Source organism: Eubalaena glacialis, chromosome 10, assembly GCF_028564815.1.
Source record: "Eubalaena glacialis isolate mEubGla1 chromosome 10, mEubGla1.1.hap2.+ XY, whole genome shotgun sequence".
NCBI lineage: Eukaryota > Metazoa > Chordata > Mammalia > Artiodactyla > Balaenidae > Eubalaena > Eubalaena glacialis.
This window is the reverse complement of record NC_083725.1, coordinates 14,985,080-15,012,263: the sequence shown is the minus strand read 5'-3', so window position 1 is coordinate 15,012,263 and position 27,184 is coordinate 14,985,080. Positions and strand designations below refer to the sequence as shown.

General features: G+C 49.4%; 2 protein-coding genes across 2 annotated transcripts in view; both read right to left on the bottom strand.

The window, feature by feature from the left end:
• The window catches only part of FXYD2 (FXYD domain containing ion transport regulator 2), a 182,833-nt gene that overhangs the window by 112,598 nt on the left and 43,051 nt on the right, over positions 1-27,184 (bottom strand). The gene's annotated exons all lie outside the window — the stretch shown is intronic.
• DSCAML1 (DS cell adhesion molecule like 1) overlaps positions 1-27,184 on the bottom strand; it is a 346,359-nt gene that overhangs the window by 305,491 nt on the left and 13,684 nt on the right. Inside the window, exons 2-3 of the mRNA XM_061203579.1 lie at positions 25,047-25,364; positions 21,375-21,521 (exon numbers count right to left, since the gene is read on the bottom strand). Coding sequence (XP_061059562.1) covers positions 21,375-21,521; positions 25,047-25,364 — 465 coding nt within the window. The remainder of the gene's footprint in view (positions 1-21,374; positions 21,522-25,046; positions 25,365-27,184) is intronic.

Genomic DNA, 27,184 nt, shown 5'->3' with positions numbered 1-27,184 from the left:
CTAAGGGAGATGGGAGAAGAAGAAAGGGCCACCAGAAACGTATGTACGCAGCTAAAAGAGATCCCTGAGTTCTTTCCCTTTAAGAGAAGCAAAGATCCCTGATTTTTGGATGAGGGCTGTGCAAGCCTGGAAGGGGGCGGGGGCCGAAAAGCCCCCAAGTCTAGAGATTCAAAGGCACCCCAGCCCTGCGAGATGCAGAAACTCTTAATTGGAGCTGTGCGTGCATCCAGCACCGATCACTCCAAGATGTGCCTTTCTGAGGCAGCACAGAAGGCAGCCCTTCATTAAATCTGACACCAGGGAATTAATTCAACTCACTGCCGTCACTCTGTCTCCATCACCCTTTCCCCTCAACAGCCATTGCTCCTTGATCTTCCCCACCTTCATGTCGAAAGTTCTCCTTGAGAAGGGAAGCTTCCCCTGACTGTCATCTGAGCTATGACTATATTGAGGGCCAGGGCCCAGATCCAGAGGGCACAGCGGGGGTGGATGGATGGCTGGGTGGATGGATCAACATACACACACCTTCCTAGAAAGTAAGTGAAAGAAGGACCACAGGCCATGATGGATCCTTCTCCACTACCGGCAGAAGAAACAAGGATTTGAAAGCTGATGGTGACAACTCACCGGCTCACCTCCTTTTAGCTATTCTTGAAACAGTGACTTTATAATTAAAGTCCCTTTGGGAGGAGTCATGTGGAGATGGAGGAGGAAGAAAAAGAGAAGAAGTGGCAGGGAAGCTACCTGGGCCACTCCACCCTGTCATGGCACTTCCTTGCCCATGGAAGATCACAGGTTCCAAACTGACGCCCCTCCTCTACCTACAGGTACCTTCCTACCTACCCACTATGTTCCCCACGGTCTCCTCCCGACTCCACAGGTGGGTGGCCCATGTGAAGAGCTCCCTCGGCCCTAGATGAGTCGGGGTGGGACCTGGGGCAGGCAGATCCCCACCACCATCCATGGGAACCACTCACCTCCATTGTAGGCAACCTTCTCCTTTTGCCCCAATATGCCAGATCAATAGTATCTTTTTCTACTCATGTTGAGAAGTGAAAACAGTTGGGAAGCACTGCCCTAGGGCTCCAGACTCAGATTTGTCAGTCCAAGGAAACAATGCCTCAAAAGCCTTCAGTGGGGCTTCCCTGGTGGTCCAGTGGTTGAGAATCTGCCTGTCAATGCAGGGGACATGGGTTCGAGCCCTGGTCTGGGAAGATCCCACATGCCGCGGAGCAACTAGGCCCGTGAGCCACAACTACTGAGCCTGCGCGTCTGGAGCCTGTGCTCCGCAACAAGAGAAGCCGCGACAGTGAGAGGCCCGCGCACTGCAATGAAGAGTGGCCCCCGCTTGCCACAACTAGAGAAAGCCCTCGCACAGAAATGAAGACCCAACATAGCCAAAAATAAATTAACTAATTAATTAATTAAAAAAAAAAAAAAGCCTTCAGTGGCTTCTATTGTAAGTCACTAGACAGCACTTGAGTTTAATTCCTCTTTCTCTATGGAGCCCCAAATGATTTGTCCAGGGCTGGTAAGGAAAGATACAACACTCATAAGACCAGGGAGAGGGAATGTGGATTATGTGAATGCTAATTTATGATAGAAGAGAGATTTAAGGAAGAACTGCCCTAAAAGGAGGCAGATCCCCCAGGGAAATATTAGCAGCTGGTCTGGGCTCCTGGTTGAGGTAGGTATAGCCAATGACATAACACTAGTAAAGTAATAACTCCCATCAGCATCCCCATTTTATAGATGAGGAAGTTCCGAGAGGTAAGTAATTGCCCAAGGTGAGACCCAGCTGAGACCCAGTCCCCGTCAGTCTCCTGCTTCCTCCGGCTTGCTCTCTCTCCCCTACATCAGAGCTTCACGCCTTTGGAGGATTCCCACTTGCTCAGGAATGCCAACCAGACAAAGTCTCCTCTTGACTGTAATCAAATTGCAGAGTCAAGTCAGAAATGCAAAATGGGCCACGTCAAAGAGTTCTTGGTTTTGTTTTTTAACCTTCTTAAGAAATTCTGACATTTCCTTTTCATTGAGTCACAAAATCAGATTATAAATTTCTCCCCACCCAAGGTGGGGTGGGGGGACTCCAAGTGTTGGGGCTGAAACTATCAAAACAAAGGAGCACCTGGCCGCAGACTGTCGCCCACCCATCATAAAGATGAGACATCACACCTGTACCCGTCTCACCGAAACCACAGCCACTGGTGTGTCTGGAGTCTCTGTTACGCCCTCTACCACCTGCGGGAAAGGCCCTTTGTCCTGGGAGCAGGAGTGCCCTGCTCTCTGGTAAAGCATCAGAGGAGGGAAGGAGAAGGAAACAAGCCCTCACAGGTTTTCTCACTATTAAAAGGTATTAACATATGTCAACATCAACACACTCCCTGAAATTGTGCGAAAGATCCCAGTGACCCTCTGAATCCTCTCTGTTAGAAGGTTAATTTGGGAAGTTGAAAAGGGAAAAGTGGTTCTGGGCTCCTCTCAGAGATGGGATTGGCAACCCAGCACCACAGAAGGAAAACCACTCAACATGGCAGGTGCCCAATGGACCCTTGGGGATGACTTTCTGTGGTCCCTGTCACCCGGCCACCCAAAAGCTCACAGAAGGTCTGCAAAATACATGCGGGCCTATGTGAGGGTGGGACTTCTGTGAAAATCAGGAAGGAGGTTGAGGCCACATTTGGTCGGCAGCAGGACAGAGATAAAGCATCCCTGAAACACAGAGCAAAGAACAAGGATTCGGAAGAGTTGGGAAGCAGGAATCAGTGAGAGCTATGAGACCATAAACCTTCCTGGAACTTGCAGACATCTTGGGAAGGACATGGGACTTTCCCAAGGATGTGGCATTAAAATTAGAGGCAACTTTTATAGCTTTTAGGAGGCAGGGACCATCCTATTGATATCTGGGTTACAGAATAATATTCTTATGTTAGAAATGAGGAAGTTGAGAGATTTAGGTAAAGGGCCCAGGACTGCTGAGAGCCAGGAAGCTCAGGAGCAGCCAGCTCCACGAGGTGGATGATGAGAAAGCAGATCCCAGGCTGCACTGGTGGAAACAGCATGTTCCAACCAAGGAGGGGGCGAGGGTGTCATGGAACCCTCTGTTCCTACCATCTGTGGGGCAGGGCATTCACTCTGAGCCTGGGTTTTGAGAAAGACATTGACAAACTGGAGTACGACCAAAGGTGGCACCCAGGATAAGATGAGATGAGATCATACAAGGGCCTGCTGCAGAAACAGGTTGCGTGAGCCAGGAGGATGGGACACTGGGCGGGGCGGGGGGTGCAGGAGAGGATGGTGGCTGCCCTCAGTTATAGAGGGTGCCACAGAGAAAGAAGGAAACTCTGTAATTCTGTGGAAGTTTGGGGGTGGGGGTGGTGGGCATGGGATTGGGTGAAGACCTAAGGGATGAACTTCAGGAAAGCAGATTTTAGCCCAACATAAGAAGGAACTTCATAAAGGAGGAACTTCCTAAATTAGCAAGAGCAGCAGCTACTTTGCAAGGTACCTACACTTAAATATGGCTTTTCAAAACCACTTCATATTTAATCTCCTCAAAACATACTCACAGAATGTAGAAAACTATAAAAGAGAAAACAGAAATCACTCCTAATCTCACCACCCAGAAAGAACCATAGCAATCACTTATAGCTTTGAAGTAGGTCAGGATATCCACCTATGATATATGTGTGAACGTGTGTGTGTATTTTTTAACCAATTGGGATCCTACCATATGTATATGGTCTATTTTCCACTTAACATGATATTATGATCTTTTTTCAAGTAATTGAAAATGTATTAGACTATTTCATTTCGATTATTGTATCATAAATTATTTAATCATTCTCCTATTACTGGATATGTAGGATTTTGTTTCCACTGTTGTAAATAACATTGCAGCTAACAGAAATCTTTACTGCCATCTTTGGTTACTTTTTAAGGATAGAGCCCAAAGGACATGGACATTTACAGCTTCAGCTACCTACTACCAAACTGCTTCCCATAAAGGCTGTCCCGGTGTCTCTTTGTGTTAGCAAAGCCTGCCCAACTCTTCCCATGCTTGCCAACATCACTTCAAGGTGATGCACTCATCACCTAAAAGAGCACTCATCCTAAAAAGAGCACTCATCCGTTTTCAGATGAGATACGAGACCTCACTTTTCAGGAACACGTCTGTTATCTGCCTGCTTATGATAAACAAGGGACAGACTCTGTCCTACACACACACCCTGATACACACGCTAGTGTGTTCTTTGAAAACGCTGGCAATCCTTCCATACCTTGGAGAGTCTCAACCCAAATCCACCCTGTTGAGGATAACAGCCGCCCTCATCCTATAGCGGGATGCTTCTAGAGGCCTGGGTCTCAGGCCCAGTCAAGGTCACAAAGGGCATCTATATAATGAGCAGGGGACTGGGTTCCATGGCTTTCAAGGCCCCTTCCAGCCCTGAAAAACCAATTCTACCATCTGCATGTACCACCTGGGAACTTGGGTATGTAAGAGGGTTGGGGAAACAGAGGAAGGGCAGGACAGGGGAAATCAGTGTTTCAGGGCAAATTGGAATAGAGCTAGGTGTTCTAGAAGGCAGCATGTGGTGATCCTTGCCCGCCCACCCTCCGCCCAGCACACCCTGTGCTCTCCAGGCCCCAGGAGCACCAGGAGATCACTTTTCTCTCTCAGGTTTCCCTGTTGGCCCTGACCTGGGCTCCCAGCCTTCTCTTGTAATTTGAGCTGGAATTGGGAGTAAACTTCTCAAAGGAGGTAATTATCTGGGCTTCTCCCCCTACCCCCCAGTCACCTGTCCCTATCCAGCTGGCCTCTGACACTGACTGACTGCCCCTCAGGGCAGAAGGACGGGTAGATGGCTGCCAGGATGCTCCTTGGTTCCCAGCTTCGGAAATCACAGAGCAAAGGGGCCTCGTAGCCCTATGAATACTCCTGATATTCTTAATTTTTAGTGGCCTCATGCTGGGTCTCCAGACTCTCATTAAATGGGGAAACAGATGACAGTGGGATCCCGAGGCAGATACACCTCTCCTCCTCTTATACTTACACTATTTTCACTGTTGTTATTTAATAGCTGCTGAGCACCAAGCCTGCCCAAGGTGGCCCTGGCAGAGGCAGCAGGAACTAGGGCATAGCTGAGATGCACGCTGTGTACTCGCCCCTCCCCGGCCCCACGACCACAGACGCCCACCCCCCTGAGGATCAGCCCCCAAATCTTACTTTCACCTCCAACCTCCTCTCTCCGCTCTCAGCCCCCCAGCCCTAGAATGTCACAGAGGGACCCAGCCTGCGACCTCACCCCTCTCCTGGCATTTTGCATATGGTATGGATATGGGTACTTTGCTAATGAAATATAGCATGCCTATAGAAAAAGGAAAAAAATAATATGAAAATATCCACGTTTACTTTGACTGTATTTTCCTCTGATCTGTTTTAGAAGAAACATTTTAAAAAAATTAAACATTCTGAAAACAGTTCTATTGCCCTCCATGAGCTCACTGTCTCCTTCCTCAGACGTAAGCACTACGCTAAATACGGCGTTTACCATTCTCTTGCATGTTTTGATACTTTTGCTACATATGTATGTATCCAGAAACAACACAGGATACTGTTCTGCATGTTTTCAAACTTTATGCAAATGGTACCGTAATGTACGCATCCTTCGGCAATGTGCTTTTTCCATTCAACGTGTTTCAGTGACATGTCCAGGTTGATTTGTAAAGCTCTGCTTCATGCATTTCCTCTGCAGTATAGTATTTCATTGTAGGAATGTAAACGATTTAATTTATCCATATTGGTTTCTGTTCTTTTGCTATCACAAACACTGCTGCCATGACAATTCCTGTCTTGCACCTGTGCAAGAGTTTCTTTAAGGAATATACCTGCTGGAGCTCTTTTCTTAACATGTGTGTCTCCGCAGCAGGACACAGACCTGTCACCGTGTCCCCAGTGTCCAGCATGATGGAGGGCACGTGGACCTCGGGAGAATTTGTTAAACTGAAGGGGTCTATGGATCATCCGTTTCAGCCCTTTCACTTACATATGAGGAAACTGACATCCAGAGAAAGGGCATAAAACCATTTTGTGAGACAGCTGGAACAGGAAACCCCAGGCCCCCTGCCCACCTTTCTAGCCTGATCCTTACCAGGCTCTGGGGAAGCTGGTGACTATTAGACAAATGATCCAAAGGAGAGAGGGAAGAGGCAGAGACCAGAATGATGCCTAAAGGGGTCACACCTGGACACCCAGCCTCCAGAGTGGGGTCTCACACCTGGACACGCCCCCTCCAGATGAGGCCGCCCCGGATCTGCATACCCAGCCCCCAGATTGAAGCCTGCCTTTTCTGTTTTCCCTTCCTCCTCCTAACCCAGTCCAGTGGAACAGCCTGGAACAGGAAACCAAGAGACCCACATGGCATGGTCAAGAGATGAAGCATGGGCTCTGGTGCCTGATGGCTTGGAATGGAGTCCCCACTCTACTTCTTACTAGCTGCATGGCCTTATGTGAGTTACCTCACCTCTATGTTCCTCATTTCCTTCATCTTTAAAATGAGGATGATAATTCTACCTACCTTATCATGATATTGGGAGGACTAAACAAGTTAGTTTGTATAACGCAATTTGAATAGTGCCTGGCACATGGCAGACGCTATGTGGTTTGTTTTTTTTTTAATTGAAGTATAGTTGATTTACAATATTGTATTAGTTTCAGGTGTACAGAAAAGTGATTCAGTTTTATATATATATGTATTTTTTCAGATTATTTTCCATTATAGGTTATTACAAGATGTTGAATATTGTTCCCTGTGTTATACAGTAGATCCTTGTTGCTTATCTATTTGACGTTTAGTAGTTTGTGTCTGTTAATCCCATACTCCTAATTTATCCTCCCTTCAGTAACCTTAAGCTTGTTTTCTATGTCTGTGAGTCTATTTCTGTTTCGTATATAGATTCATTTGTATTATTTTTTAGATTTCACATAAAAATGATATCATATAATATTTGTCTTTCTCTGTTGGACTTACTCCATTTAGTATGATAATCTCTAGGTCCATCCATGTTGCTGCAAATGGCATTATTTCATTCTTTTTTTGTGGCTGAGTAATAGTCCATTTTGTGTGTGTGTGTGTGTAATACACACGCATTCGTCTTAAACCAATCCTCTCTTGACGGGCATTTGGGTTGTTTCCATGTTTTGGCTATTGTGAATAGTGCTGCTACGATCATTGGGGTGCATTTACCTTTTTGAATTAGAGTTTTGTCTGGATACATGCCCAGTAGTGGGATTGCTGGATCATATGGTATCTCTATTTTTAGTTTTTTAAGGAACCTCCATACTGTTCTCCATAGTGGCAAGGCAGGTACTATGTGTTTTATTATTACCTCCCCCTCCCCCAATTCCATACAACGCGTCAGTGCAGCGTCAATGCACTCTGCATAGCGTGGCCTCGCCTGCCACTCTGACTCTGCTACCTGGACAGAGAAAGGTATTTCTCTGAGCCTCAGTTTCCTCATTTGAAAGTAGGGCTGACACCACCTGTCACAAGAATAAAATGAGATCAAACAACACAAAAGGGCCTTGATGAGGTACACTCCTGAAATAGACCCGGAATAGTGGTCTCATGGTTTTATTTATCCAGTCATCTAACTGCCGGTGGAGCCAAGTATTTTCCCATTCTTCATGGGCCACAGACCATGAGGAAACAGAAAAGATATTCTGTCTTTAAAACATGAGGTCACAGCTGTGACAGTGCCTGGCACAGTGTCAGCCCAGTGGCTGAATAAATGCTGGCCCGCAGTGCTCCCTACTTCTGTTCCGAAGGTTTTCTTCTCTCAAGTAGAAGGGAAATTAGAGAGGCAGCAGAGTAATAGGAGAAATAAGAGAGGCAGCAGAGTAAGGTCACTGAACCTCTCTGAGCCTCTGTTTGCCCATCTGTAAATGGGGATAACTGTTTCACACAGAATTGTTACAAGAGTCAAAGTGTCCTGTAAACTCTAAAAGCACAATACAGATCTACTCACTAATATTATAAAGAGCCTGTCGAGCTTGCCTTAGATCTCCATACTGCTTAAACTGCGTGACGCTGTGGGGCCTTTCTTCCCACAGGCCTCGCTGGCAAGCTCCTGCGTTCACCTTGCCAGTGCCCTGGCTTATGGGACAGCCCCCTGGAGAGGAGGCAGGAGAAAAAGAGGGAGTGTGGGGTGCAGGACAGAGGTTGCCTGCAGCCCACCGGCCTGAAGGAGGCCCCGTGATCATTCTTAGGAAATCCGAGGGTTGACTTGGGTTCCAGGAGGCTGAGCAGGGATGATCGCCATGTTTCTGGGAACATCCTTAATCACTGAAGACCAACTCCCAAAAGTCCTTGCAGAACACTCCTTACTCAAAATCTTCAGCGGCTCCCCACTGCCCTTCAATTCCACGCACGCAATGCAGCTTCAACCACACCCCACCCTCAGATGGATCCCGAGCTGCAGCCAAACCTGGTTTTTCTCCCCCAAGAGCGCAGCCTTTGTTCTCAGTGCTCCCAGATTTCACCTCCGTGGCCTCCTGTACACAGAACAGGGTTTTGCAACCCAGTTGCTCACCAGATGCACCCAGGGAGCTTTCACAAATACAGATGCCTGTGTCTTCCCCCAGCGATCCTTACTTAATTGTTTGGGGTGGGGTCTGGCCATTGGTGTTTTTTTTTTTTAAAAGCTCCCCAGGTGGTTCTAAAGTTGTGAGCTGACAGGTCTAGAGCAGTCTCCCCTGCAGGAGCCCCGCCTGCCAAAACATCCATCCTCTAGGACCCATGGGAAACACCACCTTACACAGTGTCTGCGCTCATCATAGAAGACGGGGCTCCCGCCTCTGAGCCCCCAGAGGCTGTGTGTTTCCTCATCACACTCTGCCTCATGTTGGGATCACCTGTGTCCCAAGTTCATCCTACTTATCAGACAGCAAGTCCCCTGAAGATAAGCAGGTCATTCCCCACATCCTCCATGCTTCTGTTTACCTTTTTTGAACCGAATAGGCCTCACTAAATAGTGATCCATCCAAAACTGTCCATGAAATTCAGAACATGTGGGCCACCCACATTCCGACCCAGAAGACGAAGAGGGAACGAGAAGTTGTCCTCTTTGCTCAGGAGAAAAGGCCCAGACCTGAACACTCACCCAGACACACTTTTGACCTAGATGCTCCCACGGCTATGCTCTTTCCCATGGACAGAGGGTCAAGGTGTCTGCCCCGGTCTCCACTCTGGGGTGTTTCTGAGGGTCTAGATTCTAGGTGAATCTCTCAGCCCTCTCCACAGGCAAAGAAGGGTGAGGGTGAGTACATATGTTTGTGTCGTCAATATGTACAAGTTACACCGTGCATATTATTCATATACATACGCACATATGTATTATAATTAAAATGAGTTTCTTTGGTGTGCGGAAAGAGGAACTTCTCCAAATCCCTTGAGATCCTCAAGCAAAGACCCTTGTGAATCACTGTCTAATAACACAGCATCTTGCATACAGGAAGTGCTCAAAAAACATTTGCTAGATTAAATAATGAACCGAAAATTCAACCAACTGACTGTCGCTTATGCCAACACAGCCATCTAGAGAGATTCAGGGGATGAAGTCAACCTAAGACATGGCATTGCCAGGAACAGCCTGATGGAGTTTATGTCTCTTCCTGTAACCCATCGGGCCTCGCACAACTGCTTGCCTCGGCCTATGTCAGGAACAGCAGGCTCTGGAATATTCTAGATACAAGCACTTTCCTTTTCTGTGTCCCATTCTGAAGGGCGGTGAAGAGGCACCCCTGCCATGTGCTCTCAGAAGGGATTCCTTTGCTTCACAAAGTCCAAGAGCCCACCGGACCACCACACAGAGGACAAGGGTCATCCGATGCCTGGCTGCCCAATGCCACTCACTGTCATAGGCTTCTGTCTCCCACTCTGTCGTCTGCTTCCCAACTGACGGTCCAGATTCTGGCAGATTCCAGGTCCCTAAAGATATGCTCTGACCTTGAAATGGAGGGGAGTGGGGGGGTCTCCATGTGTGAGAGGAAAACACTCCCAGTTTCCAGGAAGCCTCTGAGCCCCACTACCCTCTGTACTGGAAGGCAGGGGGCTGTTCCTGGTTCCAACTGGCTTTGCATTCCACTGCAAAAGGCAGGCTCGGCAGCCCCAAAAGACACATGCCTAAACTCCTGAGAATTCTGCACACAGCAAGATGACAGGTAGACTACAAAAGCCGAGGTTATAATGTTAGGGAGTGGGCTTCAGCCATGCAGGGTAACACGAAGGACTTACCCTGCCTCTGACCCAGTATGAGAGTTGTCTCCTAACTTTCCTAACCTGTGCCCTTCACCCTGAAGGCCAAGTGACCTCCAGGGTAATGAGAGCGAAGCCCATCCCCCTGTATATTTATTCCTGGATGCTCACCCCTATATACTCACACCTGGACACTCACTCCTATACACTCACTCCATGATGTTCACCCCTAGATGCTCACCCTGGATGCTCACTCCTATATACTCACCCCTGGATGCCCACAATTGGATGCTCACTTTTACATACACACGAGGTAATGCTCACACCTGGACACTCACTCCTGGAATCTCACTCCTCACAGAGAGACCTTCCAGGTCTCAAGAAGAAGATGACTCATCCTGGGCAGTTAATCATGTGTCTGCTCAGAACTAGGAAAAATTGAAAACCTACAGATAGAGAAAGGATCTATATGTAGAAAGTAGATCTATATAGAAATATATAAACTATACATAAAAGATGTTTTCCCTGTAGAGAAAAAGTACATAATTTCTATTCCTCTCATGTGAGGAAACTGAAGCTCGGAGAGGTTAAAGGACTTAACTAAGGTCACATGGCAAGGAAGGAGCAAGACGGGATTTGAGCCCAAGTATCTCTGAGGCCAGAGCCCACACCCTTTCAGCTTTGCTACACAGCTTCCCTCCACCAAAAAGGGGCTGCAAGTAGGTCCTGCTGATGTGGGGCATCGCAAGAGCAAATGAAGGCTTTATTCTAGCAGCCACAGAACCACATCCTTCCCTTCATTTAAATCCATCTCATTTACAACCTAATCCATGGGTCGGTCACCTTCCTGGTTAAACATTCCTCCAGGTACTCAACAATCATTGTCTGAGCACCTACTATGTGCTGGCACAGTGAGGCTTGTGGCGTGATGAATACCAGCTCCCCTCCCAACACCACCGCCATCCAGCTCTGGCCTCTGCTCTGCCGGGTCCCACATGGTTCCAGCTTTTGCGGCGAAGTCTCACTGATACGCAACAGAGTTCAAAATCACAGGCTTGGCAGGAAGTGCCATCTATACATAGCTCTACCACTCTGTAAGCACCGTTGGCTTCTTCTGAATAAACGCTACCCTACATTAAATGCCAGAATCTGGCGAGCAATACTGCATGTTTGCAATGAGATTGAGAACTAAAGGCAAGATTGATTCTGATGTGAGCACCAGCAAAGCAAATGGGTTTTTGAAAACCCTATAATTTCCCTGCAACCCTTGACTTCACTAAACACACATTTTTAGACTACAGCGCAGTTAGGTAGGCATTAAACAAAAATGAGGTAGTCTAATGATGATTTATGTGTAGGATAACCTTCTATAAAGAATTCTGCTCTAATTTCAGGGTAACTTACAGAGGTGCCAACTTTACGAAACAATGCCGCTTGTTCTGCGTCCACTGCCACGGTGTGATCCCAGGGCAGAGTGTTCGCCTGCAATTGTCTTAAATCTCCTGAAATTCACCCAGTGGGTGCTCTGGAAATGCAGCACCTGCCATGAACTAAATGGAAAAGCAAAACATGACACATACGTACGCCTCCAGAGGCACCTGTGAACACAGACATTTCTGCTTGACTGAGGAGCCGCAGCTGATAGTTCTGGAACCAACCAACTGGCAAGCAAATGCAGAGCAGCCCGCCCACCGGGAGACTGGCAGGAGTGCTGAGGAGCTGTGGGCATGCACTCCGGGTGGGGCCTCAAGAGCTCCTGGATGCAAGCATCAAACCGGAGATCTGGTACCCACCTCCCTGGCTGTGTAAACTTGGGAGGGCCCTTCAGCTCCCCCAAGACTTGGTTTCCCTGCCTATTAAGTGAAGTTAAGAATGTGTCACCCTCAGATGGCGTTGGAAGGGTTCAATAAGATGCTGCCTGTGAACCTGCTTTATAAACCAGAAAGCACTATATAAGTGAAAGATGACACAGGCATCAGGGCACAGCTGCGAGGTGGTCCAGGTCACCTCTAAGAGCTGAAATCAAACCTCTCTGGGCTCAGATCCTACCACACCACATGGCCTTGGGCAGGTGACCAGCTTCTCTGCCTCAGGCTCCTCCTCTGCAAAATGGAGATAATAATACCACCTAGTACGTAGCGCACTTATGAAGATGAAATGAAATGACTTGTGAAAAGCACTTACCACATAAGAGCTCAATAACTGATCACTTATTTTCTTACTATTATTATCACTATGATTATCATTTCAATTTAGGCCATCTGACTTAGGAGAGAATTCCTTTGCTGCTTCTGAATGCTTCCTTGTACTCTCTAACCTGCAAAGCATGTGTTAAGGCATTAGAAGGTGGGATTTTTCTCTCTGCCCTCCGAGGAGGAAGACGAGGCTCCCTTGCCCATCAAAGCAAACAATAAGCAAATACCACCAGCAACATTAAGGGCCAGCTGCCTTTTCCTCTCTACAACTGCCTTGATGAGAGAAATAGTAATTGTCGTGAGTACCTGGGACAGCCCTCATGCCGGAGTCACTAAAGTATGTTACAAAGAAAGAGCTTGGGGGCTTCCCTGGTGGCACAGTGGTTAAGAATCCGCCTGCCAATGCAGGGGACACGGGTTCGAGCCCTCGTCTGGGAAGATCCCACATGCCGCGGAGCAACTAAGCCCGTGCACCACTACTACTGAGCCTGCACTCTAGCTCGTGAGCCACAACTACTGAGCCCGTGTGCCACAACTACTGAAGCCCACAAGCCTAGAGCTCGTGCTCTGCAACAAGAGAAGCCACTGCAATGAGAAGCCCGCACACCACAACAAAGAGTAGCCCCCGCTCACCGCAACTAGAGAAAGCCCACAAGCAGCAACAAAGACCCAACACAGCCAAAAATAAATAAATTAATTAAAAAAAAAAAAAAGAAAGAAAGAGCTTGGGCTTTAGGGACAGAAGCTCTGGGTCCAAGCACAGGCTCTGCCACTGAGAAGCTGTGTGCCCTGGAGCAAATTGCTTGGCCTCCCTGAATCTCACTTCTTTACACCTAAGGATGGGGGTAGCACGCCCCCCTCACAGGGTTAAGAATTCAGTGGGATGACATCCAGGTGCCTGTCACAGGGCCCTGCATACACGTATGTCTTATTACATATTTATCTGCTCTTTTTTTGACTTTTCTTCTAAATGCGCAAGCCCTTGAACCTCACTGTGTCGTCGGTTTCCTCACCTGTAAAATGGGGAAGGGAATGGGGGTTCCTGTGAGGAGCCAACGAGATCGCCTAAAAGCACCTTATCAACTGTATAGTGTTATTATTGAACCAGGGTTTGAGACTGAGCTGATGAGACCCAGGTGGTTTGTAGAGTCGATCTTTGCTGTGTTGGTACCGAACCACACCCCTTCGTTCCTTCCTCAACATAATTCTGATCAGGTACCATGCAAGGCACAAGCGAATACAGAGATTAATAATACTACAGTCGTTTTGTTTCTCTCCTTCTGCCCAGATATCATCATGGCCTATATGAGTTAAAAAACACCACAGTGGTCATAGATCTGACCCCAGCTGTTTATGGCTTTCTCAAGATCACGTTTAGGGGAAGCCATTCTCCATTCTGTGATTCCACTACCACCACTCCTCTGGGAGGCTGCGTCCCTGGCTGACCCGTGCCCTGCCTCTAGCCCCGTGTCCTGCCTCTAGCCCCGTGCCCAGACAGGGGAGCACGGCCCAGGGTTGGACCATGGCATGAAGCTGGGTGGGCAATTTCCCTGCTGAGTTTAGTCCACTCTTTCTCCATCTGAGAATTCAAGTCTCCCCAGAGGCTTAACTTTCATGTAAAGGATTCTGTGTGCAGTAGGTTTCATTGTCCCCATTTCATAGGTGAAAAAAACCGAGGCTTTGAAAGTAACTTGCTCAAGGTCACCGATTAGGACCAGCAGACTCCATAGCCCAACTTCTTTCTGCTACACCCCCCTACCTCTACCTCTTCTGTAAATTGTCTGCTCGTATCTGTCACCCAATTTTTTATTGTGTTGTCTTTTTCTTGTTGATTTTCAGCAGTTTTAAAAATATATATATATATATTCTGTATATTGATTTTTTATGAGACAACATAGTACAGAGCTCAGGAGCACAAATAATGGAGTCTGGATGCAAAAGTTTAAATTGCAGCTCTACTGCTTAATAACTTTAGGCAATTCACTTAGCTTCTTTGTGCCTCAGTTTGTTCATCTCTAATATGGGGAATGATTATCCCCTCAACTTCAGATTGCTGTGAAGGTTAAATGAGCTACACATGTAAAATGCTTAGAACAGAGCCTGGCAACTTAGTAAGTGCTCCATGATCATTAGTCATTATTATCAGGTTGCCTCTTTTTTTTTTCCTAGAACTAGATAGAACCTTTATGAATTAAATGTCCTGGCATCCTTTCCAGACTTCTCTCTCACCACTTCTACTTACCCTCCAGCCAGGTCACTCCATCCTCCCCTTTCCTGCTTGCCTTTCCCCGTGCTGTCACCTCAACCAACGTGCTATTTCTGCTCCAAGGCCCCCCTCCCCTTCATGAGCCTTGCTGGGCTGCCATCATCAGAAAGAATCCCAGCCTCCTGGGGATCTCTTCTTGGGAAGATACTATAACCCCTAGATAGGAGCTGCTGAAAGGAAGAAACAGATCATGGTCAAGTTTAATTCCTCTGCAAGGCATGAGACTCTGCCTAGCACCCATTTGTTAAATTGCCTTGAGCACATCATTTATTTCATATCAGCACACTGACCATCCCAGCCCATTTTCTCCATGCCCCTAAGTAGTCAAGAGCTGAGATCCCCAATTTTGCATCTAAACAACAGAGTGTCACAGGAGGAACCCACAGAAGTGGTCGCTGTCAAGGTAGCTCTGAAGCAGCTCGGTGTAATGGAGACCAAGGACCACCAAGTCTAGATCTTGCAATGCCACCAATTTTCCACGTGACCTTAGGCAGTCTTCCTTCCTTCCTGCCACAGGGCAGTCCAGCGGGGGGAAAAGAGACTGTCATTTCATCACCATCATTAATCATCTTTTCTGAGCACTGGAGCGGAAAGGGGTCTGAATGAAATACAGTTCCTGCTCTTGATGATTAGACATTCTCATAGCGGGAATAACACAGATTTTAAAATATTACAGGACAAAATACGATTAGTGTCTTCAGCAAGGAACTGATAAATTTTGGAGGGAGTTCAGAAAAGGATCCCCTGGAAGGAGGTTAATCTGGGTGATTTTTAAATCCATTCTTAGCAGAAATTGGGAAAGACATCATGGGGGAAAAAAGGGGGTATTTGAACCAGACCTTAAAAGATGGGAAGGTTTTAAACAAAGAAGGAAAGACGTCCAGTGGTAAAAAAAAAAAAAAAAAAAAAAAAGCACCCCATGAGTAGTTAAGGTACTGTGCCCTGAGAATGAGCAGGAGAGAAGGGGGAAGGGGCGTAAGAGGGCATTGGTCTGGGCCTGAGTTTCTTTATCAGTAAATGAGGAGGCTGGACCACGTGACCTCCAAGGCCCTTCTAGCTCTGACAATCAGTGACTCCATTCATCTGTAGCCTACACGTGTCCAACTGGTTTCCAAGCACCACCTGGGCTCTCTCTCATCTGTGCCATCCCCTGTCCAAGTTGGTGGAGACTCATGGGATCAAAGTAGCTTTAATATCAGCTAGAGCAAAATGCAATTAATACGTTGACCCTGCATTCCAAAGCAAACCAAGATCATATTTGATTGCATGCTGTGCTGGAATTATCCATCCTTGCCCATCAGAGCTGACAACATGAACGGAATCCTAAATTCCCAGATCAGACCACCTTTGTGTCTCCCACTGGGCCCAAGACAGAGCCAGTGCCCAATAAAACCTCCTTGTTAGAATGACTGCTCACTGATCTTTCACCTGGAGAGCTGTTGACCTTCAGAAAAGCCAAAGCCTCTGGTCACGGCACACAGAGCCAGAGGCCAGGGCAAGGGCTGGTGACATGTTTCTGTCCCCGAGCAAGTGCAGGAGACAGGACAGGTCCTCCTCCTATGTTGGAATAGTCCGTTCCTAATGAGGAAACTGCTCTGGAGAGGCAGCAGGGAATAGAGCAAGCTGGAGGACCCCAGCTCAAACCCAAGCCACTTATTAGCTGTGTGGCCTTGGCTAATTTGCTTAACTTCCCTGGGCCTCACTGTCCTCATTTATAAAAATTGGAAAAACAAACAAACAAACAAACAAACAACTATCTTAAAAGGTTATTGTGAGGATTAGAGATAATATATGTAGAATGCCTAACACAAAAGAGGTCTCAGTACATGATAAATATTATCATTAATCTTGTTATTATTATTATAACAGGTGCTGTGAGGGCCCTGGGGATAAAGAGATGCAAAAGATGGAGTTGTACACCCTCCTGCAGCAGACAGACAGAAACAACAGCCTCTAACGTGAGACACAGTGAAGTAAGTGCTCCAGGAATGGAACCAGAGGACTGATAGGTCTGCCGCAGGCTTATGTAAAACTTCGTGGACGGGGACACACGTGAACCAAGTTTAAAGGACAGAAGAGGAGTACAGTATCAATAAGGAGAAGAGGGGATCAGTGCAGACCAGGCAGAGGAGACGCAAGACCAAATGCAAAGAGGTACGAAGACCCATGAGCAATTTGGAACCCTGGGGACAATTAGGGAGGTGGGTGATGGGTGGCGGGCTCACTGCCTTCCCACCTATGGTCCGGGAGCACTGCCCACTTTTCTGAAAGGACCCCTCTGGCCAGTTTCTCCTTGCTCCCGCTTCTCCCCTCCCCCAACACAGAGTGTCCCCAGTGCACTCCCAACCTGGCCAAGGCAGGATGACAACCCAGCAGTCAAGAGCCCCATTCACTTAGACAAGGGAGCTGCTCCAGGCTTGTCTTCCACAGCACCGGCAGATACATCTGGCCCGCATCTGAGCAGTGTCCAAAACTCCCCACTGGGGCCCAGACAGCCAGTCAGGATGCTGGGGAAGAGCATGCTGGGAAATTCCCACAAGGAGCCTGCATCTATATAATCAGGTCTGGTGGAAATTAAAAGCTATTAGGAACAGGGCCGGATTTATCTTTATATCCAATAACATGCATTGTAATGGTGATCATGCAGATGGGAAATTAAACCACATCCCAGCTTCACTGGAGGCCTTAATTTTAATTTATGTCTATGCACAGCCCTTTGCCCTATTACCCCCCATCCCACTCACTCTGGAGAGCCAGTTTACCTCCAGACCAGGTCTCCCAGGAGAGAAGTCAGGGTTAGGAGTCTGTCAGCTCATAGGTGAGAGACTCTGTGCTTTTACACACACATCTCTGAATAGCCCGATGGGAGGAAGTTGATCAGCTTGAGGGGCAGGCAGGAGGAGGAAGAGAGGGGCAGTAGGTAGCTCTGAGAAAGGTAGCACTTTGGGCTATCTCTCCAGCCTCTACCTACCCTGCGAAAAGCACAGCCCAAAAGCGGCACAGAGTTTCAGCGGAGGCTCCAGGAGGCTTGCCTGCCCTCCCAATGTGGACAGCTGGGAAGGCCAACCCGTGAGCCAATACCCAACTCATGGAGCTTGCTTAGGCCCCGAGCCTCTAAGTCCTTCCAAACCCCCTCAGAGAGGCAGACCATTCACAGGGGCCTGCAGCCACCCCATCGGGCCCCTCCTCCCAGGGCACCCGCCCTCCCCAAGAAGTTGTCTCCTGGGCCCTGATTGGCCCACGTCAGCCTCCGTTCCTCCTCCTGCTCTCTCGCACCTGCTCCTGCTGGCCCCGTGGTTGGCGGAGGATCTGAGCCCAGCCCAGCAGACCCAGAGATCAAAGTCAACACCGTTCTCCCCGCTCCAAAAGCTGCGCCTTAAGAGTCAGAGGGAAGTCACTCAGGCTCCTAAGTGCTTCCTTAACCTCAAGGTGACCTCATCATTAAATCTCCCCCCACCGTGAGAAGCTGCCATCCAACATCCCAGCCAAAACACACACGCACACACACACACACACACACACGGGGCAGTGTGGTATGGATAGCAGAGAATCCTATTTTTATGAAAAAAAAATCAATAAACAATTTGCATTTTCCAACATTAAAGCCTGGAGCAGGTGGGCCCAAGTTCTGGCCCTTCATCTTTAGAGCCTGGAGGATGCAAAACTCCACTCCCTCTGGTTCTCATGAATTCCTCTGGGAGGGTGTTAGGTGGATTCATGTGCTTTGGAAAGTCCATCCCTGGATCTAAAACGTAGCTGTAGAGGGATCTAGAATGATTTTGGATGGGGCTGGAGGGCTGGGCAGGGGAGGAAAATTCTCCAAGGCTAAAGGAAAGGAAGAGGTTCTACAGAACCAACGTGTAACAGAGCCCTGCAGATTAGCGTCCAGCCCACTTCCCTGATAATTATGTCCTTTGGGGCCACCAGCCCAGGCTTGACATCAAAGACAGCCCTGAAGCACCAGCTAACTACAGTGAGTCTGGGGGAAGCTCACTGCCTCCACACAGGAGCCAGGTTAATCTTCGTCTCTCCTGTCCGAGCTGAGCTTCTAACTACCCCACGCCCACTGCACCCAGCCTTATCCCAATGCCTCCCATATTCTTTCAGAACTCTCCTGATCATCCATCACGCACCCACTGAACATTTGGTGAGCATTTGTCCTGGGGGTGCAAGGCGGTGCGTCAGGAGCCTAGGGATGTGTGCCCTAAAACAACCCAGGTCCCACCCTTGGGAAACTCAGTCTAGTGGGGGACACAGACCCTGCTACACAGAAATACACACACCTAAACAGGACTCGGCAATACAAAGAGGAGGACGCTCCCATCCCCCCGAGAGTCATCATCACAGCCCCAGCCCATCCTCAGTGTGTGGCGGGCAGTGTTTGAAACCTTTGACATATATGAACTCCTTTCATTTTTACTTGAACCCAATGAAGTAGGCCAATCATCACCCCTATTTTATTATCACTGGGGAAACTGAGGCACCAAAGAGGTAAAAGACTTGCCCAGAGGAGTGAGTTTCAAGCCCAGGCAGTCTGATCTTAGATTCTGGGCTCGTAATCACTACACTTGACTTAGTTCTTCCCTACAAACCAGCATTGACTTTTTCGCTTTCCTGAGGCCAAGGCTCTCCTTGCCTAGAGCACACAGCCTCCCTTGTACTCAGAGTGACACTTCACAGGATACATTTGTGCGGGTCCCGGGAGGTGGTCCTGTGCTGGAGTTCAGGGCATAGGCAGAAAGAACAGACCTGGGTCCAGCCCTGCCCTCTGCGTGATAACATGTGTGACCCAGAAGTCCCTTTACTTTTTTGAGCCTCAGTTTCCTCTTCAGTAAAGTAGAAGGGGAAAAAAATACACTTAGGGACTTTCTGTGAGGACAAAATGAGGTCACATACGAAAGTTTCTTAGCCCAGTGCCTGGCATAGAGGAAACACTCAAAAATTTATTATTATTATTTTAATGAGTATAACTCTTGGTCCATAAACTCAGGTATATAAGAAATATCACATGTCTTTATGTTCTTTACATCACCTTCCATGTGACTCTGTTGGAGAGACAGGACATTCAGTCCCCATCATTGTTGGCGCGTTCCCCAGGGACGTCGGTCTTGGGCTGTGCACCTCATGCCTCATTTGGACACAAGAACCCCGGCCTCAGTCCCAGACCCCAGGGAGCCACACACAACCGCCCCTCTGAGGTCCAACTGCTTCCTCCCACCATACCCCCTGAGCCGCCTACAGCACCACCCTGCCTCTGGCATCCGATGGTCTCCTGTCTGTTCACCGCCCTCAGAGGCTCTCCTCCCCGGCCAGAACACCCATCCTAACCTTTCCTGTTTGCTCACAAAAGGCAGGAAGAGCAGGTGTCTTCAAGTAGCTTCTGATTCCTGTCAAACCACAAGCTCTGAGACCAGGAGACATAACGGCCTGGCCATCGGCTTGGGACTGAGAGAAGGAAAAAGTTCCAAGAGCAAAACACAAATGAATGTCTCAAAAAAAGTATCCTGCCACGTTGGCTGTCAAGGTGCTGAAACATTGGTTCGTCTCCTATAGCTCTACCTTGGAACCACTCAAGGAGATTTAAAACAGCTAGTGCCCAGGATCTACTGCTAAAGATGCTGATTTGGGGTTGGGCCCAAGCACTGGTGTTTTTCAAAGAGCTCCCCAGGGGTTCGATTGTGTAGCAGGATTAAGAATCCCAGCTTTATAGGTTTCATGCATAGAAGTCTGTCTTCTCCAACTAACCTGAAGACCTTGAGCAACTAGAACCATTTCATATGCCCAGCAATGGGCCATCAATGCTGGGGGGGCACTCAGGGAGCATCTGGTCAAGTGCCTCCATTTTACAGAAAGGAAAACCAAGGTCCTTGACGGAGAAAGGAAGAAAAAGTGTCAGGGCTGCTACAATGTGCAGGGATGCAGGGAGAAATGCTGGAGTGATGGGAAAACCCCACAGTTTTGTAACTGGAGGCCTGGAGGTATTTTGAGGATCTGAGGTCCTCTCTTGAGACTTCCAGACCTGTTTTCCTGTTGAAGGGACAACCCTGCATAGGAACCAGTAATGAAGTGCCTGCAATCACGGCAGCTCTAACAAGGTGACCCTACAACATGGTATTAACCTCTTTTTGCAACACCTGGCACCTCTAGCGTGAGGCCGGCTAGAATTCTGATGGAGCGTCTAGGCAGCTCATGAAATAAAAGTCCCACGCGCATGCTCGCTCAAGTCTGGTCCTCCGAGAATCCCAGGAACACGGACCACACACCAGCCTCTTATCGCTCCTCTCCCCACAGTCTTTCACAGATAAGGTCCTTCCAGCCTTGCCTCCCATGCCTGAGGCCAAGGGCAATCAAATAGCCGGCGGCCAGGAAAGACAGTGACCCCGCTCCTTCGGGGGAGCAGGACCACCCCGCGTCTGATGGGACCTTCACACACGCCGCAGAGGCTGCTGGCACGTGGGGTTTCCCCACCCACACGGAGACGCACCAAGCCGAGACCAAAGACGCTTTTTTGCCAAAGCATCACCAGAACATTAAAAAACCACTTGCCAGGACCAACCTCAAGAGCTGGGTGAGCTCAACCACCAATTCAGTACCGCTGATATTCTGCCCCCCACCCCCCAGCATCCCTGCCTATGAGGCCCCGCGGTCCTCTCTTACCTGGGATGATGGCGACTGTGTCTTTCTCCCAGGACACAACGCTAACGTATTCCTGCACTGAAGAAGGGATGAGGCACTTGAAGACGGCCACGCTTCCACGCATCGACCTTTGATCCTCCACCCGAACGGTGTAGGGTTCCCTGAAAACTGCAGACAGATTGTGGGGCGGAAAGAAGAGGGTGTCACAGGCTTGACTAGGACACGGTAGGGGGGGCCTGAGAAAGCCACCTCTCAGCACCCCAGGCCGCACTTCCTTCACCTCTTCTCCCACCTCCCGCTTGCCCCGCCCGGAAGTTCCTGCCAGGGTCTTATTCCTGCCTTCTCCAGCAACCTCCTTCCCACTCCACCAGACACCCACTCTCCCGCAGAAATACCCAGCCTCCCTCTACAGGACCGTAAATCCAACTTCTAGCCTTTCCAATTTTGGTGAGTTTTAACAAACTGCATTAGATTGTAAGGGCCTGGAGGGCGGCACCTACGCCCTGCAATGGGATTGTGTTCAACAAGGGCATGTGTGGTTTCTAAGCCAAAGCGCCGGAATCCCTCTAATTAAACCACACTTGATTTCCTACAGGATTCCTGGGCCCAGGGTGGTAAGAGTTTGGGGCACGATGACCATCATTTGCCAAAAGAAAAACTGTGACACATGATCTAAAAACAGATTTTTGTGCCACTTCAAAGTGAAAGGCAGCCTGGGAAAATGTAGTTGACATACAGAACTTTCTGCAGGGCTCGGTGGTTTATAAGAACAATGGGAGAGAACACTTGACACAGTGATGATCTCTGAAAACACCGAACCCCAGAGACATGGGCGATTTCCAAGATTCTCTAAAACAAAGCATCCTTGCTGGTTTCTCCCAACTCCTGACACCGCCTACAGCCTGACCCCCAGTCTTGCCCCCAGCTTCAGCAGATCCCTTCCCCCACAGTGTGCAGTGGAGGCCTCCTGCCTCGGTCCCAGGGCTGGTTTCTGGGGCGCTGTCACCTGCAGGTGCTCTACGTATCAGGTCCCATGGGTGGGCTGGACCAACCTTAGGGGTGGGGCCGAGGGGCCTGCTTCTGCCTCTCTCTGGTCCTCCTCCACTTGGCCTCTCCCCGGGGCCCTCTCTGTCTTTCCACCTCTTCTCTGCCAAGCAGAGCTGGTGCAGCCAGAGCCCCGCTGCTTCCCGACCTTGTCCCTCAGCAGGCACCTGGGCTGTGTGCCCTCCTGCTCTCCCTGCCATGGTTGCCAGGGCGATGCTCAGGGCCCAGCAGCCCCTCCGGCTGTGCACCTGCAGTCCCTCTGGCTTCATCAAGAGCTTCTTAATTGGCTGTGTTTCCCATCAGGCCAGCTCTGCCCGTCCCTCCCCAGGTCTTTATTCTTTCCCTCCCTGTGTTGTGGCTGTGATGGGAAGAGACACAGTTGAGGTGGAGGACGGAGGCATGGAAGGAGGCACTCCCAGCTCTGTGGGGCTATGGTCCACCCTTTCGTGGGCTGGACATCGATCGCACTGCCTGCAGATGTGGGGAGAGCAGAGAGGAGGCTAAGGGGAGGGAAGCAGAGGGGAGGGTGGGAAGGGCTGGGGTTTGGGTGCACACCGCGGAGACAGTCCTCGAGAGCCTGCAGAGACCTACGGTTAGGAGCATCAAACAAACAGGCCTGTGTCCTCCTCTGAGCAGCCGTGTAACCCTGGATAAGAGCTCGTGAACCTTCTGGAGCCTCGGTTTCCTCATTCGTAAAAAGAAACAACAGCAGCATGGAGAAGGCCTGGCACGTGGAAAGCACTACAGCAATGCAGATTGTCATTACAGCCATGCCTCTGTGATTAACTGGCTAGGTGCCCTTTGGGCAAGTGGCTTAACCTTTATTTGACTTAGTCCCCTCCCTTGTAAGAAACACCAGACAGGATTACTGTGAAAACTATATCCTAACCCAATAACAGGCAGGTATTAGGAAACAGGACATGGCTTGCTCTCAGCCCAATCCTCTAGGCTGTGGAGGCCAGAACTGGGCTTCAAATCCTGGCCTCAGGGCTCCCAGTCCAGCACCTGGTGTCGTGTTAGGGGAATAGTGCCGCTCCTGAAAAGAGGGTCCACGGGGAGCCCCAGAGGAGATACCTAAGCGCGGCCCTGGGTCCTCAGAGCTCACACTCCCACACCCCCCTCCCCCAACCAAACCAGTGGATGAAGACCAGCTCTTCAATTAAGAACTCCCACCCCACCTCACCCCTACACACACCCATTCCCAGCTACTTGGAAGCTTCTATGTGTGAGAGGCTCTCCTGAGGCGGAAGGATCTTAATTCAACTGAGCGCTATCTCACTGAACCATCACACGGAGTGATGAATGAAGTAGGTGCTGGCATCTGCTTTGCAGATGAGGAAACTGAGGCTCAGAAAGGTGTGTCCTCTGCCTAAGGTAAGTGGCAAAGCTAAGATTCCAAAGCACAACACAACTTTCCTTGAGGGCCTGACTCCTTGCCAGGACAGGAAGTCAGAGATATCGCAGGATCCATCGCTAGGCATGCAGGTTGGGGAGACTTCCCCGGAACCCACTCTCCTCTGCCCAACACAATCGCCAGGAAAGATGGCACGCCCAAGCCTTGGAGCCATCCAAGCTCCAGCCAGTGAGCTGGCTAGAACATTATCTATCCTCTCCCACTCAAAAAGCTCTTCGAAGAAAATCATTCCCCCAGACTTCCATGCGTTATTACTATTCGAGGCACTTTATAACGGATTAGGACTCACCAGCATATCATGACAACCCAGTTAAGAGTAACTCATCTAAGCCGCGCCCTCGCCTCCAGACCTAACCCAGAGAAAGGAGACTTTCTAGTTTCTGTAAAGAGAACAGCTGAGAAGCCCTCACTTCCTTGCTTCCATCACCTCTTCCCAAGACCAGAATGCTTCACTGCTAAGAGTTTTCCATCATGAATTTTACCTAAATGCCTATTCTCATGAGATATCTTATATTCAAATGTCTATCAACAGTGGAATGGATAAATAAAGTGCAGTATAGTCAAACGAGACTATACAGCAATGAGAATGAATGACATATAACTTCACACAGCAGTAGGGCTAAACCCCACAGACAACAGTGAGCAAAAGATTCAAGAGAATATGTGCTGTAGGACTCCATTTAGATAAAGTACAGAAACAGGCAAACATCTATCTTGTTAGAAGTCAGGACTGTGGTTTCCCCTAAGGGTGGAGTGACTGAAAAAAGCATGAAGGGGCTTCTGAGATGCTGATATCTTCATCTGGATATTAAACTTTGTGCAAATTCATCAAGCTATATACTTACAATATGTGCAGTTCTTTTATACACTCTCTTTCAATAAAGGGTTTTTTTTTTTTTTGTAAAGAAACTCACTGAATTTTTCCATGAACCAAGTACTAAAATGAGCACATTACTTAATTTAAATGGGCCCTATCTCCTTGGACCATCACACGTAGTGATGAACAAGGTGGGTGCTGGCATCAGCTTTGCAGATGAGGAAACTGAGGCTCAGAAAGGTGTGTTCTCCACCTAAGGACACACAGGAAGTGGCAGAGCTAAGATTCCAAAGAACAGCATGATTTTCCTTGATGGGCTGCCTTGCCTTCTTCCGTGTTACACACACATCCTCAAAATGACAGGCGCTGCCTTCTCCCCATTCCCGCCCTGTCGGGGAGCCCGTGTCTGGTCCTTTACCTGCTTTGACGCGGATGTTGGGACTCCGGATCTTGCCGGCAGCATTCTCCGCGGTGCAGAAGTAGTCATTGTCGTGGATAAAGCTATTGAAGGCGGAGGGGGAGAAGGGGTAGAGCTGCAGCGTCCCGTTGGCGTGGACGTGCCGGATGTGCGGCACGTCGTAGATGTCGTCCCCCGTGGCCAGGTACCATCGAAGGGCCGCACTGGGGGAGCCCGCGGCCGGGCAGGGCACCACCACCCCCACGGAGCTGGAGAAGGTCACCTGCTGCAAGGAGTCATTTACAAAGTAGAGGCTGGTGCCGACATCTTCAGGGCGGGCTGCAGGGGAGGGGAGAGGCTGGTTAGCGCCTGCTAATGATACCCTCATAGGCCCGGAGGCTGCAACACCCACGCTCATTCATAAAACGTTCAAGCGCCAGTCATTCAACGGCACTGTCGAGCACTGACTGTACACCAGGCACTGGCAACGGTGAGTAAGAGACAGTTCCCACCCTGCAGAAGCTTCCAGCCTAGCATAGGGACGGCAGAAGTTGAAACGCCTCGTCCTCCATGCCAAGCCAAGTCCACGGAGAGAGGCGGCCACCACTCTGCTATGGTGAAGGGTCCCAAGCCATAATCCACGTCCCCGCACCCCAGCCCCCCCCCCCATCGACACTTTAGGAGAGACACTGAAATTGCTTAGATAATGGGTATTTATTGAGTACCTATTATACTCAGGGAGGTTCACACCCAGTCCCTTGGTTCATCTGTACAACACTGAGAGGAGACAGTACTGCCTCTTTTTTTATCGTTCCCTTTTGGAGGCTGAGCAAGTTATGTGATTTGCCTGAGATGACACAGCTAATAAGCTACACGATTGAAATCTGAACCCACTGCTCTAAAGAGGGTCTTAGCACACTTTCTATCACACCACAGCTGAAAGGTAAAAAGGTCAGAGACCGTGTTCTACGAGGAAGGGCTACACGAAGTGGGGATGCTGGCCTGGACGAGAAAAGACTGCAGAGCCTTCTTCCCCTCCGGAGGTCGATTTGGAAAATGTGTTGCCCCAGAGGATGGGATGAGGACGGGCGGCACCGTGGGTAGACCAATCCAAGCTTCGGGACTAGAGATACCCACCGCCTCAAGTCTAAAACCATCCCTGACACTGGCCAACCATGCAATTCCCTTCCCCTCTCTGACCCTCTGCTCCTTCACTTGTAAAATGGAGGGAGGATACACGAGGCTGCAAAGACCCCGTGCATCTCTGACATGTTGCCATTGCAACACTCAGTCACACGGGTGAACATGCTCACGACTGCAGCTACCTGACAACATCAAGGCCGCCTGACAAGGAGGACAGCTGTCTGCAACTCTCATCCCAGCCCAGGGCCTCGGTCTTGCCTGCCCTCGTGGGAAGCAGCCCCGAATGGTGGAATCAGGGTCTTCCTTCCCTACCAAGGAGCCTGCCCTCTTAAGAAGGGCCACCTCTGAACAAGTGGAAGCAAACCCAGAGGAAGAGGGGTCTGGTCCCAGGTCTCCAGCTGGAAGCCACTCCCTCTCCACCAGGAAGATCAAGGAGCAAACAAATCACTCTGCCGCTTGTTTAAAGAACGTTGCAGGGGACCCAACTTGACCTCAATTTCCACAACTTTATGGGGAGGGGAAGGGCCTGCATCCGACCATGTTAATATTCTCGGCTTAACTCTGAGCCGAGCCTCCAGGGAGAATGTACCGGGCAGCTCATTGAGGAAGGCCATTAAGCCTCATTGGTCAGAGCAATTCACATCATCTCATAAAAAGCTGTGATGAAGCCATTAGCAGCAGTGCTGGAAAACACATCCATGGGCTCCTTGCTGGGGTGTCAGGGGCATCCTCTTAGCTGCAAATGCATTTGCCGTCCCTACCCGGCACTGCGTGCCCTTAGCGGCTGCAGGGGGCGGAGGGGGGTGCCGGGGCGCGGTGGGCAGCATAGCTTTCCCATCCACGTCCTCACGCTGCCTCCCCGGCGACAGCATCGGTGCTGGTGGTGGAGAAGTCTGCTCTGTGGAAGAGGGGACCCCAGTGGGGACCCTTGGAAGCCTGCCCAACTCACAGGGACTAGAGTATTCCCCAAGGTCATGAAATCATGCCATTCTGCAAGTAAGCAAACTGAGGCTTAG